At 36.5% G+C, this 14,062-nt stretch overlaps 1 protein-coding gene across 6 annotated transcripts in view; it reads left to right on the top strand.

Moving 5' to 3' along the window:
- eml1 (EMAP like 1) overlaps positions 1-14,062 on the top strand; it is a 43,389-nt gene that overhangs the window by 24,475 nt on the left and 4,852 nt on the right. For 4 of the 6 annotated variants that reach the window (XR_007144539.1, XM_027172568.2, XM_047821673.1 and 1 more), the window contains exons 3-14: positions 1,055-1,181; positions 5,503-5,637; positions 5,889-5,917; positions 6,919-6,945; positions 9,031-9,160; positions 10,271-10,420; positions 11,105-11,174; positions 12,721-12,831; positions 12,920-13,015; positions 13,187-13,321; positions 13,416-13,515; positions 13,858-14,009. Coding sequence is in view for 5 of the 6 variants with exons in the window: in XM_027172568.2 (XP_027028369.1) it covers positions 1,055-1,181; positions 5,503-5,637; positions 5,889-5,917; positions 6,919-6,945; positions 9,031-9,160; positions 10,271-10,420; positions 11,105-11,174; positions 12,721-12,831; positions 12,920-13,015; positions 13,187-13,321; positions 13,416-13,515; positions 13,858-14,009 (1,262 nt within the window). In the remaining variant the exon portion in view is untranslated. The remainder of the gene's footprint in view (positions 1-1,054; positions 1,182-5,502; positions 5,638-5,888; positions 5,918-6,918; positions 6,946-9,030; positions 9,161-10,270; positions 10,421-11,104; positions 11,175-12,720; positions 12,832-12,919; positions 13,016-13,186; positions 13,322-13,415; positions 13,516-13,857; positions 14,010-14,062) is intronic. The other 2 variants (XM_047821672.1, XM_027172567.2) reach the window with 2 other exon arrangements.

The following is a 14,062-nucleotide window of genomic DNA, read 5'->3' as shown; positions in this document are numbered from 1 at the left end:
AACACAAATAATATTATAGAATCTAAAACTCTAAATGCTGGCACTTCCCCAATCATGTACTGACAGACACGTTGCAGTTTTAGCCATGGCTGAATGAAGCACCCACATTTCTTGTATTCTCTTTCTGTCTGTGCAAAGTATTCATGAGTATTAATTTATTTATATATTTTTTTCGGGGTGGGTTTTTTCTGATTGTCATTCTATTTTCCTGCCTGTCTCTGTCTCGTGGTATCTCTTTCATCTCTTTCTGCAGTGTTTCTCCCAAATGTGCTGCTTATACGCTCAACAGACCAGTGAGAAACATGAAAAGCTGCAGCAAATCTACAGAGATGAATTATTAATAGAGCCGGTTCATAGGGTAATATAAATAAAACTGCTTCCATCTTGATCTCTGCTGTCAGCAGTTACACTGTAGGTGTGCTTGTCACAATTATGTAGAGGCAGAGGATGCAAGGGCAGATTTTATTGAAACTGTGAAACACAATAAAAAAACATGAAGCAAGAACCATAAACATAAACAGCAGATATAAAACAGAAACAGACAGTATACGAGAAAGGATATGAAACACATGATGACACATACAGATGACTAAGACAAAAGCTTGAAATGAAACATGCAAAATCCAGGACAGGTGTAAGTGATAACTGTGACATGTGACATGCTGGGGCTGATGGGTAATTAAGTTGAGTGTCGATTCTGGCATAACCTTGACAGTATTAAACAGGAACAAAGAATATTCAATCCAGAGGCTCAGAACTGCACATATTGTTTTTAATAAATGAAAAATGATAATAATTAACAGGACCCATTGTTTGAAGAATAACTCTTATTATAATGCACTTATTGTAATACCATTTGTATTCAGTCTGCATAGATTAAAATGTAATTCCACTGTTTTACAATGTGTGTATGTACAATGTGTGTATGTGCAGGTCATACTTTCATTTATTATTCATTTTAATATTGATTTCTGGACATCTTTTGGTCATTGCTTCTTTGTGTGTGTGGGAAAATCTAATGTCTCCCATGCTTTTCTGTCCCTTTGTCTCACAGCCAGGCCAATGATTGCAACACTGCCATTGAAGCCCACAGTCCACAATGGTAACATCCTACCAAAGAAAAGTGCCATTCTGCTCTCACCCTCAGGCTCCAAGAAAGACAACACACCAGCGACCAAAAGGTGAGAGACTACAGCCTTCATTATGAGAATGGAGGATTACAGATTGAATCAAAATACTATAGCTGCCTCTCTTTTGCTCATGGCTCATAAACCTTGCCAAACTACAATTAATAAAAAGAACCAGGTAAACAAAAATGCTATATGTCTGACATCAGAGACATTATTTGAGTTTTGAGGATATATAACATTGTAACATAGTAAAAGGGTTATAACACTGTAATATTGAAACACAATTTTTAGCTAGAAAATTATTTGGGTTAGGTCATCAATCTTGGAAATACAGAGCAAAATCACAAGATCCTGGAGGGAATGATGTATAATGGTGTCAGGACTCAGTCTGGACTTTGGCCACATGCTTTTGTTGATGTTCCGCGTTCACGTGTCTGCCCCGCCCTTGTCTCATCCTCCCCGCCTCAGCGCACCTGTTCCTCATGTGTTAATTGTTGTTAGTATTTAGTTGATCCGTGTTGCCTTGAGCAGCGCTGAATCCTCTGTTGTCTGTTGTTGTCGTTTTGTCTTTAGTCTGGTTCCTGTTTCGTGTTTTTAGTTATTAAATCTGTTTCTTTTATGCTATCCTGCATTTGGGTCTATTTTACCCCCGCATCGCTGACAAATGGCATTTCACCTGAAGCTCAAGGCAGCTAAAAAACTTTATAAACAATAAATATTAATTGCAAAGAAAATCACAGAACACAATGTCTCTACAGTACAGTATGATACTGTACAGTATCACACATGCAGCAGGCATAAAAAAGAAAACTGCTTTATATGTAAAGCCATTCTGTAAAAAAAATACAGAAAGTTCTGTTTTACGAATGTACTGTACAGTACTTTTAGTGATTAACTGTAAATGTTTAAGATTACAGTTTAGATTTAGCCTAAATATGAAACTCATGCATTTATTACCCAAATAAACTTGTGCAGCTTTACAGGTCATGTGTTAACAAGCAGAACTGATATCTTTGTCTTACAGACCTGACTCATATCACATAGTACACAGAAATAATATTGATATAATTGTATAATAGTATAATTGATGAATCATGTAGAAGCTTTGAAAAATCAATGAAAATCCCTTTTCAAACCTGTGTTATCAGAGATTGGGTTTTCTTCCCAGTCAGATCATCAAGGGACTAGTTGTCACCATAAACAATAAAATGATCCTACTAGCGTAATTTGGATTTGACTATTTCGTTGTCTTCGTCTCCCGTACCAATCAGAGTCAATTTCCAAATGCCAACATGTCACACAAGCCTGACAATATAATCTCTCAGTGACACACGGTGACTTTGCAGTGACTATGCTTGACATTTCTTAAGAGTAGCAGGGTTACAGCTATTGTTTTGATGTCAGTCTCAGTGCACAGTGATGGTCTGTGGGAAAGAATAACTGTGAAAAAGAAGAATGAAGAGATGTGATCCATCTTCCTCTTGTCACACACACACACACACACACACACACACACACACACACACACACACACACACACACACACAATAAATATGCCCTTCTTCCTCAGATGTTGTGTGGATTGGAGCTCAATTATAATTTAAGGATGGATGGATGACAGACAAAATAGAGGTCCAAATGTGCATATATGTATATATCATATGAAAGTTAAGAACGCTAGTTTCTGACCCTAAACGGACGCTAATACATATAACTAAGTGGCTTTTTTATGGTTTGTATTTATTTGATATTTTATCCCTTTAGCATGGCATCACTCTAGTCTTCACACCTCATCGTCATACATTTATATGAAGTGTTTAATCTAACAGATGATGGCTATTCATTCTGCTCAGTAAACTAAAAAGTGTAGAACACACACACACACACACACACACACACACACACACACACACACACACACACACAAACACACACACACACACACACACGCTTCTTTTTATGTCTTGGCTGGGACGAAATGCACCCACAGGGATTAGAATTTCCGACAGTTTTTGTTTGGCCTTGTTGAGACATCTGGCATACTCTGGAAAGAGGAAATACATGAGGAAAACTGTATTTTCTTTTTTATTTAACTTAAACCTTTAAAACCATGTTACTCTTAGATTCTTCTCTCTTCCGATGTTGCATGCTTTTTGTACAGTGTTTCCAGTCTGTCCACCTCATCTCAGTTTCCAATCAGAACACCCTACGGGTGAGAGTATTGAGAGTGTTCGCTGACATTTCTTTACCATGAATGCTATACACAGCTTTTTTTTTGTATATGATTTGGTTATTTTGCAAGACTTTTCATATGTACAAAACTTTACTTCTACAAACATCTTTCTCACACAGACCACTGATGCTCTAAAATCACCTAGGAAGTAATGAGTCCTGTTTCAGGAATTAAACATTCCTTGGACTCATCACAAAGCTCCCTAGTTTCCATCGTCCTCAGTCTCTCTTAAAGCTCACATTTCAACCTTCATTTTCTTTCATCACAAAAAGCTATGAAGTTTCTTGATTAACTGTGTGTGCTCCAATTCAGTGCCTGAAGTTTCATTCTTAACAAAAGCACCTCTTCAGGTTTAAACATCCAGCAAATCCCTTATAACACCACCAGCCACTGGCCGACCTGAAAGAGCTTTGTCCATGCAGCCTGGATTAGGCATAGCAACCGTTAAACTGCTGAGCGAGGCTTTTTCTTTGTTTGGGTGTTTTGAAAGGGCAGTTTTTGTCTGTGAAGCTTTCTCTAGCCACCCATTACAAACCTGGTGACAAGTGTGTCATGGGAAAGCAAATAAACATATTCTGGTCTGCCCAGATATCCAGATATGTGTCTTGTGTTTTGTTTTCAGTAATTGTGACGACTGGATATTTAATATAATAGACTGTCAGAGGGGGATGTGTCCTGCGTTATCTCCCCTGTACCATTTCCTCTTCACAGAACAAATGTTTATGCTGATGTACAGAGCCAGTTCCTGAGTAAATGCAGGCGGATCTGAAAAATAATTTCTCACAGAACAGTACTGAGATTTTAAGACCTACTTTTCATTTTTCATTTTGATAATTGTTTAAATTGGTAATTTATATACCATTACATTTTTTCTTAAGTTCATAAACAGAATCTATGCTTGTGTAATTGTTAAATTGTTAAAGTGTAATTTATCATCTCGGTTTCCTTTTATTAGTTCCTCAGGGATTAAAGTTCCAGGGATTAAAACCTGGTACTTATGCTATTATTTTCACAGTTATAGACTATAGGCTTTTTTGTGTTTGTTTAAATATTAGATACTTAAATATTACATACTGCGTAATCACAAGTACATTTATACTGTGGCCTGGACTACTTTTTTCTGCTTCCTGGTACCTTCTGCATTTCATACTTGCACAAAATATGTGGTCTGGCAGTTAGAACGAACTATGGTATATACACATCAATCTACTGTAGAAGATGCTAGACACTATTTTATATAATAAATATCTAGGGATGTGGCAAGAGGGACTAAACAGAATAAAATTGTTATACACTTGCAAAAAATAAAAATAAAAAATAAAAACAAAGAGACTAGCCAGATACAGCTACATATACAGACAAAATGCAAAAGGCCAGGCTCTTTTCTAAGCTTAAGATTAAACCTAGTGTGCACCCAATGTTCCCAATGGTCAGGAAAAAGTGAGTGAGTTTAGTGCCTGTTAAGGTACCTTCTTCATCAACTTTGGCAAACAATGTCTTCACGGACCTCACCTTTCGCACAGGGGCATTGTCATGTTGGAACAAGTTTAGACCCCTTCATTCCAGTGGAACAAAGTATAAACTATTTCCAAAAAGAAATTATATGATTTGGCATATAGCATGTAATTTGCTGTAGCATACAGCATATAAAGACAGTTGTGTCCTTTAAACATTGTTTTGGGGAAGATCCGCATATGAGTGTATAACACACATGATATCAGGTACGAATGTGTATGTTGGAAGTTTCCATTATATTAAATGTAACTGTAAATGGATAAAAGCACTTCGTTCATTAATACATTAAAAATGGTAAACATTTTAAAATCATTATAGCGTAAGAGAAATAAAGTACGTTGAGACACATTGTTTATAGGAAAATAATCCAAAATAGTGTGGTAGCAGCCTGCTGAAGCTTTGATTTGTTTATTGTGTTAGCTAACGAATTTAAGTTTTGTTTACCCTTGTATCAGTTAAAAAGCATGGTTCATGCATTTTAATTCAAATCTGTTTTATTTGTGTAATAAGCGAATGAGCAAGGCTATCTTTCCATTAGAGATTTTATCGTTAAACATTACCCATTACATAGCCTATAACATTCAATCTGGAACTAATGAGTTGCCATCCTTTGTGTTTTTTCAGCACTGTGAAAAGAACAAGCTCTTCAGAGCAAGTGGGTCCTAGCAGTAGGAAAGAAAGTGGAGGTGAAGCCAAGAGCAACCGCACACGCACTGCCTCAACTGGAAGCAACTCAAGTGGCAAGAGAACCAGTGAGAGGTACAGCAACATGTCAACTTTTACTAAATACAGTACATAATTTTTTCCATTAATGGCACATAGTAAGTATGACAACTGCAGTATATTTACTGAGCCTCTTACTTAAAAAAGAAGCATAACTGCTGAAAATATAGACAGGGTAAAGTCCTAGGTTCTGTATATAATAAACTGATTTTTAGTTTTACAGTCCTGATATAAATGTCACCCTCTGCTTTATTTGGATTACAAGTCTTTTCTCTCACACCCTGCAGTAAACAGAAGGAGCCTGTGTTCTGTGCTGGTAAGTGACACGTGCTGCAGTGTTTTTCACTCTCATGCTAAGTTTTAAAATTATGAGCCATGACTGGAGAGTAATAGTTACATGAATTTCTGGCTGTGGCCAGAAATTCCAGGTAAATGAGAGTTTAAATTAAATATAAAAGTAGTGATTATTAAAGGGTGTGTACCTGCAGTAAATCATCTTTTCTAGGGGTCTAATGCAATGCCACAATCTTAATCTGCATCTGTTTAATAAGCCAAGTAAACACATTTTTTGGATTTAAAGCCAAAATGATTTTGTTTGTTTGTTTGTTTGTTTGTTTTTTCTGAAATACGAACCCTTCTACTTGTATGATTTGTGAGACCCCTCCTCTGGTCTAAACTACTCAGATTTTCTGTGTGTTGGGGAATGACGCATTTTATCCAATCATCTAATCACAAACACTTCTATCATCAGTAACCCATTTCACCCATCAGTTAACATCATGTACAACATACTTTGTATTTGTTTTGTTAACATGATTGTATGCGATTTATTTTTTTATTTTATTTATTAAGCTTAAACAGGAAGTCAGTGCTTATTTGCTTTTTATATGCAGTAACTAATAACTATGTAACTAATACACATACAGTAGGTCAGTCACATTATAAATGCTTGCTTTAGATTTAAAGAAAACCACATAATGTCCCCATGGTATAAGTGAGAACATCATAATCATTTGATTTAATATCCACAACTACACTACCTGAGACACAGGACAGCAAATGCCATTCATTAATTTCTGATTAATTGCAGTCATCACACCAAGCACTCCAGATGTTAAGTGAATTAACACAGCAGCAGATTAACATAAGTGATTTGTTATCTAGAGCACAGGTCCAAAGAGATGTCTTCCCAAAGGGCCTTGTAGAGTAATTAAGAACGGTCTAGGAGCCGATGAGCCAGGATCTCTCTCTCTCTCCCTCCCTTTGTAAAGAGCCTTCTCACACAGTCTCTGTCTCTGTCTGTGTACACTCACTAAGGGATGCGACGCGTGACACACTGCAAAGGTAGGCCCTGATCATCAACCCTTGCTTACCCAAATGGCTCTGTGGGCACTGTGTCATCCTTAAGCTGTAAGACATTCATTATGAACTTTTACTACACTCTTAGAGAAAAGAGTACTAAATTGTACCTTTCTGTACCTTTTAATAGTGTTATGTACACCATTCTTAGTAAAAGATACATACTAAAGACATTATTTTAATGGTAGCGTTACACTACACTGTTAAGTGTTTTTCCAGCTTTATCATATTATATTAAATCTTTGAAAGGTTTTCTTTTGTGATAAGGTGTTCTGAAAAAAGTAAACCATGAAACAGTGCAGTGCTCGGCTACATAACATCAAGGATTAAGAAGCATTACTCTAGAAAATGAGAACACTGGCTGGAGTTTAATCAAGTCCTTTTTTATTCTACAGGACATGCACTTCAGTAGACTGTCTCAGAGCAGCCTAAGCGGCATAGCTTAGAATGGCACAGAATGCAACAGATCCATGTTTGATGTAAAGTTATGGGTTGATCAGATGGATGTGTGTGTAACAGACCCCCAAAGTGCAATCCTTCCCAATCGACTAATGAGCACTCTCCCTAACATGCACCGAGAGTGTTGTCAGCCTGTGGTTGATTGCCTGTTAACCTGCTTGAGGCACACTGTGTGTTTGCTCACAGCCCTCAATGCATATTATTCACATGCACCACAGGAGCGCACATTCTCCTGCAGTTACCCAGCAGCACACTCAAAGGCTTTCTGGCAATATGAGTAGAGCTTTCACTCCACGCACCTCTAATTGTTCTATCAATCCTTTAGAGACATTACAATTTTATTACCTTATGAAATGTCTCAGAATCTTCTTATTATGTGAGAAGCAGATTTATATGCAGTGAGAGTTTTGTCCACATCTGTGAATGAGTCACCATGTCACTGGTGCATCTGCTTGCCCTACATTACCCTTAACAAGACAAATGTTGCTCAATTTAAATTCTTAGTTGCCAAATACCACTTTTCCACACTGGTCTGTGATCCAGTAGTTTATTCTGTAAAAATTCCTGTTGTGTTGGATGTGGTCAAGTCAGAGGATACAGAAAATAATTGTTTTTTTTTTTATACTCCATCCAACTTCTCTGCCATTTCCCCAATCCATTCACTTCACCTAGTGACCGTGCAGATCTTCTTGCATCATCCAGATATAAGGACAACGTCCACTGAGCTCTGCAATTCAGATGTGCCCTTATGCTCAACACACTCTTCCCCAGAGTTCAAGATCTCATCCAGCAAGGCAACTCATTCCAGGGGCAGAATGGTTGTACCGTTTACTCCCCCACTCAAGAAATGTCATTCTCCTTCTAGTGACTCTTCATCAGACACAACAAGTTACAGAAGCCCCAACAAATACCCCAGCCAATATTTTCAACCTTGCCACTGATCTCAGATATAGCACTTATTACAGCGTTAGTGTTCACTGTTTTTTTTTTGTTTGTTTGTTTTTTTACAACAGCTTAGATTTTTTTGGTTGTTGTTTTTCATCTTCTTCTTGTTTTTTTTTATAGTTTGTTTTTGGTGATTTTCTGTTGAGTTGCTTTGTCTGTCTTTCTGCATGTCACTTGCCATTTTTGACACTTATCTTTTGTGTTTTTGACTTATGTTTTTGACTTGTGTTTTCTCTCATTTGCTTTGCTTGCAGATCTGCTTTCTTTAAATTTGTATCTATTAAGATGTTGAACGTGAAGAAACTGCACCTGTTCACGCAATAAAAATGAATAATACCTAAAAATTAAAATGAAATGAAAATAGCTTTCTTTTTCTATTTTCTTTAAACTATTCCTTTTCATTCATTCATTTGTTTTATCCTTGCTTAACATTTACATTGGTTTATAAAGCAAACACATTTAAATGGCTTTATGATTAATTATTTATATCGTTAAAATTTTATAGAAATATTAATCCATCTTTAGATGAATTCAGACTTCCAGTGTAGATGTATTTTTAGTATTATAATGTTCTCTCTACATATGAGGAGTGAACAGGAGTTAGAATATACACCATATAATTTAGATAATTTGTTGTTCTGAAAATTCTTTGCTTTTTTTTTGTAGATGAAGGGTATGTCAAAATGTATTTGAAAGGAAGACCCATCACTATGTACATGCCAAAAGAGCTGTTGGACACATACTGCCTAGAAGAAAAAGCTGATCTGCCTCCCAAAAAACTGAAGTTAGACTGGGTGTATCCTTTTGCATTTCTGCCTGCCTGTAATGTGAACAAATACAGCGAAATGTTATTAATCTTTTGGTTCTAACCTGTATCCAGTATGTAACTGTTCATTTGTACAGATGAATAGATTCAATTTGACTCATTAGAATAATATTACATGATGGTTCCAAGTGAATGAACTACAGTACCACTGAACAGGACATGGACTTGTTACGGTTGTGCATATACATAATTCCTTGTAAGAAACTGGGTTATCTTAAGGTTATATTCACACAAGCTCTTAATACACTGTAACCCTGACCAGGATAGAGAAAATGAATGAATGAATAGTGAATTAATGTGAATTAATGATTTAGAGTCAAAAAGATCTAAATGAAACATGAACAGAGAATGGGAGAGAGAGAAATTTATATGAAGTTATCTAGGTATAAGGTGTAGGCATTTCTCCCAATCTATGGTTAGTTAATAACTCTAATTACATTTGAATATATATTATAAATATAAGCATCATTTGACATAATGTAAGTTTTTCCATTAGACATTTACTAAAGTATTTATATTTTGAGTGCACCAAGTGAAATGGTATCTTGATCAACTGGAAATTGCGCTTCTGATCAAAAACCAGGACAGAAAACAATTCTTTAAGGATGTATTTATGCATAACTCGACTGCTTTTATGAATAGCGAAGAATGTTGCAAGTTTCACTGCCTGCAGTTGCTCTGATTTCCAAATCAGTGATATAGTTATGATCATATGATACGTTACATTATATGTAATGTATTATGCAGCTCTGTTTTAGCATGGAGGTCATGATACGCCTCAATGGGAAATCAACTTGTGTTCTTGTATGTGAAGCTATGATCTTTTAACATGATTTATTATTTAGCTATTTTCTTCCTTGTAGTGTCTACACAGAAGACCAAGTAATCTAGTTTTCAGTGTGTCGGCTACCACTGGCATTTAATCTTCACTGCTGCAGCCTGTCAGTGTTGCTGTAGGTCTGTTCTCTTCCTGCTCATGATTCATCAGGCAGTTCACAACATAATGGATTACACACGTTTAAAGAGACGTCTCTTGTGGATCACATTGGAGTTTTGCTTTTGTTCTTAACCAAAAGTCAGTTATGGCTACCGGGGCCGTGACTGTCGGTCCAATCTCTACCTGCTCCCCACTGGAGAGACGGTTTATTTTATTGCCTCTGTGGTGGTGTTGTACAACGTAGACGAACAGCTGCAAAGACACTACACTGGGCATACCGATGACATCAAATGGTAAGAGCAAAGCTTGTTCTTTGGATGGCAATCATTAGTGCAGTGCAACTCTATATACATATCTGTATTATATTAATAGTCTGAAAATGGCAAAACCTAAAAACCTGGTTAAAACAGGAAATTTACGATGTAAAAATAATACTGTTGAATCAAATCCTTTAACGAAAATGTGGCAGTGTTGACCAAATTATAATTTCTATATTAAGGAATAGCTTTTAAATCTGCTGTCAAAATTGTCTAAATGAATATGGTAACACTATGCAACATTATGATTTTGATGGTATTATGATGGTATTTAACATTTATATGGGTTCTGTTTATTTTTTGTGTGGCATATTTACTGATTATATCTTTGCTCAGCTCTCCCTAACAGGGAACCTTTAGGATCTTAACTCAATAACACAGTGGACTTTTAATTATATATTGCCTAGACCTGTGTAAATTGATTTGTATCTTGTTCATGACAGATTTTCAGAAGGTCCCAAAGCTTATGTTGCAGCTAATACTTTGTGTACTATAAGATAACCTTGATTTATATGTAGGGCAAAATAAATGCCCAATGACGATATCAAATCTTCTCCCTGTTATGTTATCCCTGTTGTAGCAGTCCTTGTTATGTGCATTTCTTTTCTTGTTCAGCAATGTTAACTACTGTCCTTTTGGTCTCCCTCGTGTTCCCTGAAGCCTAGCTGTCCATCCTGATAAAATCACCATAGCAACAGGACAAGTGGCTGGAACCACCATGGATGGCAAGGTAAGAGAGTACATACCATCACAGATTCTGACACTTGAACTCCCTTGAAGGATGTCCACAATTAATTCTGTCACTGGGATGATTTATCTTTGCCTTTCTTGTAGAGACAAAAGACATGAAAAACACTAAATGTCATTTTAAATAGAAAATTGTAAATAATATGCTACACAGAACATGAGAACATCAGAATGCTAAAGGTTCATGTTTGTCTAATGCAGACAGTGTAGCATCGAACTAAAATTATACAACATACAGTGGGTACAACTGGACATATCTGTACATCTGTGTACATAAATTAAATAGATACATGGTTTACATGAGACCTCTGCCTGCATATTTGGCTGCCCATTTACAGACCTCAGACACCAACAGCTTCCAGAGCCTTTAAAATGTTTTCACATGCACTTTTGTTTAAATGCAAACACTTTTTTATAATGTGCATTTTGAACTTGAGATTCACTCTATTCTTTCAGGAGTCTCTTTATTTTATTTTATTTTATTTTATTTTTTTACTGATTGGTCTGTTTGGTTTGCATCTGTCAAAAAAAAAAACCTGGTTTGTGTATGTCATAATCACACAATTAGCCATCTTTAGCCAATTGCACCCACAGCTTAGTGCTAAAATATTTTACCCTTTTAAACCTTTGTGGTTCGTGGAACCCTAAAACTATCCAAGAGGGAATTAATGAAAATGTTTTAAGGCGAGACTAATAATTCTGGGTAATGCCTTTTACGGCTAGCTAATACACCTTTTATTGTTCATTTACATTTTCATCCATCCAAATAATCTGGAATACCACACTAAACATATTGGTTTTGAGATTTTTGCAATACAACCAAGCTTAGAAATGTAAGCTTTGTAATATTAGAAATGTCGCTTACACCAAAACGATATCTCTATACTTGGGTGTGTGTGTGTGACTAGTGCTGGGTTGGTCAAAATCAAGACATCATCAGCATGACATTAAGGCAAACATTGAGTTCTATCAGTTGACATTTAGCACTTGTTTAACAAACAGAACAGTCTAGGAGCTGCTGTTCTCCCTCATTTATGAAGAATGAGGTAAGCCTATGCACCAAGTACCCACATTCACTCCCACGTGGTAAGCTTGCCACACATTAAGCTACTTAGATTTTATCACATTTTTATACAACTGAGGAAGTAAGGGTAAATGGCCTTGCTCAGGGGCCCAGCAGTGGCAGCTTAGTGGACGTATGAATCAAACCTACTGTACAACCTTCCGATTGGTAGCCAAACACCTTAACCACTAGGCTACCACATACCTTTGATTTTTTACCCAAAGTGTGAAAGCTCACAAATAATTGCACTTCTGAATACATTCCAGGTTAAAGAATTTTTTTTTATACTGCCATCACGGATCATTGAGATTTAGTCATAATTTCCATATAAGCATGTGGTAAGCTTTCCTGGAGAATTAGTGAGCCTTTCCTCAAATACCATACACAAACTAAAGGCCAAGTTTAACATAACCAAGGAGTCAGGATGCTTCTGAAAACTCACTGATACGTTTTTTTTTTTTTGCAGCAGTTAGCTCCTCACGTCCGTGTTTGGGACTCTGTGAGTCTAAACACACTTCATGTTCTTGGAGCTGGCTTTTTTGACAGGGGTCTTGTGTGCCTCTCCTTCTCTAAATCGGTAAAAGACATATTTTGCATGTTTATATACATCCATTCATGATAAAGCATTATACTTATACCTTTGTGTTTATATTTTAACGATTTAGAATGGTGGGAGCTGGTTGTGTGTAGTAGATGACTCCAACGATCATGTCCTTTCAGTATGGGACTGGCAACGAGAAGAGAGACTTGCTGAAGTTAAGGTATGTCATTTTAGGACACATCAACATCAAATAATTTTAAATAACCACTGTGACAAGTGAAAGTCTTGTGAAAGCATATTGTTAACAGTTTATTTTTGTTTATTTAAATTGTTCTAATTTTAGTTTTCAGGTCCACTGCTACTCACAATTTTTCTGAACTTCTTATTACAGTGCTCCAATGAGTCCATTTTTGCTGCTGATTTCCATCCAACAGATGCAAACATAATTTTAACATGTGGGAAGTCCCACCTTTGCTTTTGGTCACTAGAAAAAGGCTCCCTTCTAAAAAAACAGGGTTTGTTTGAGGTAAAATTACAGATTACTGTATATTTTTGGGGGTAGACTGTTTAAACAGACTCTTTTGTAAGTATTACAAAGCTATATTTATGTTTTCTTGCAGAAACAAGAGAAGCCGAAGTTTGTCTTGTGTGTGACGTTTTCAGAAAATGGTGAAGCTATCACTGGTGACTCCAGTGGAAATATACTTGTGTGGGGCAAAGGTAAAGAAGTCAGTGGTAAAATTGTGGAAATGTATAAAGTATGGATGATTCAAAGGATATTAGATAAAAAATAATGTATACTGTAACCATTCCATACACACATGATGAATATTTCATAAATACGTCTGTGGTAGTAAAATATTCTTAGCATTCTGCTCTGAGCTTTGCAAAATGTAACAGAGAGTTACAGCTGCATCCACACAATTTGATTACAGCTGGTAAGGATTTTCAATCAGTGCTGCTTTGATGAGCAGATCTCTCATATGCTTATTGTTTGTGACCTTCCAGAGAGTGGGGTTAATGCTTGCTAATGTGGTTCACTGCTCTGTGTCTGTCTTGAAGGCTCTAATCGCATTAGTTTGGCCATTCAGGGTGCACATGAAAGCAGCGTGTTTGCTCTGTGCATGTTGAGAGATGGCACGTTGGTTTCGGGTGGGAAAGACCGTAAGCTCACATCATGGGATGGAAACTACCAGAAGATTCATAGGGTGGAGGTGAGACACTGTTATGTCCCCTCAATAAAAGATGATCAAATACTTAACATTTA

Source organism: Tachysurus fulvidraco, chromosome 12 (genome assembly GCF_022655615.1).
Source record: "Tachysurus fulvidraco isolate hzauxx_2018 chromosome 12, HZAU_PFXX_2.0, whole genome shotgun sequence".
Taxonomy (NCBI): Eukaryota; Metazoa; Chordata; class Actinopteri; order Siluriformes; family Bagridae; genus Tachysurus; species Tachysurus fulvidraco.
This window is presented reverse-complemented; position numbering and strand designations above follow the sequence as displayed.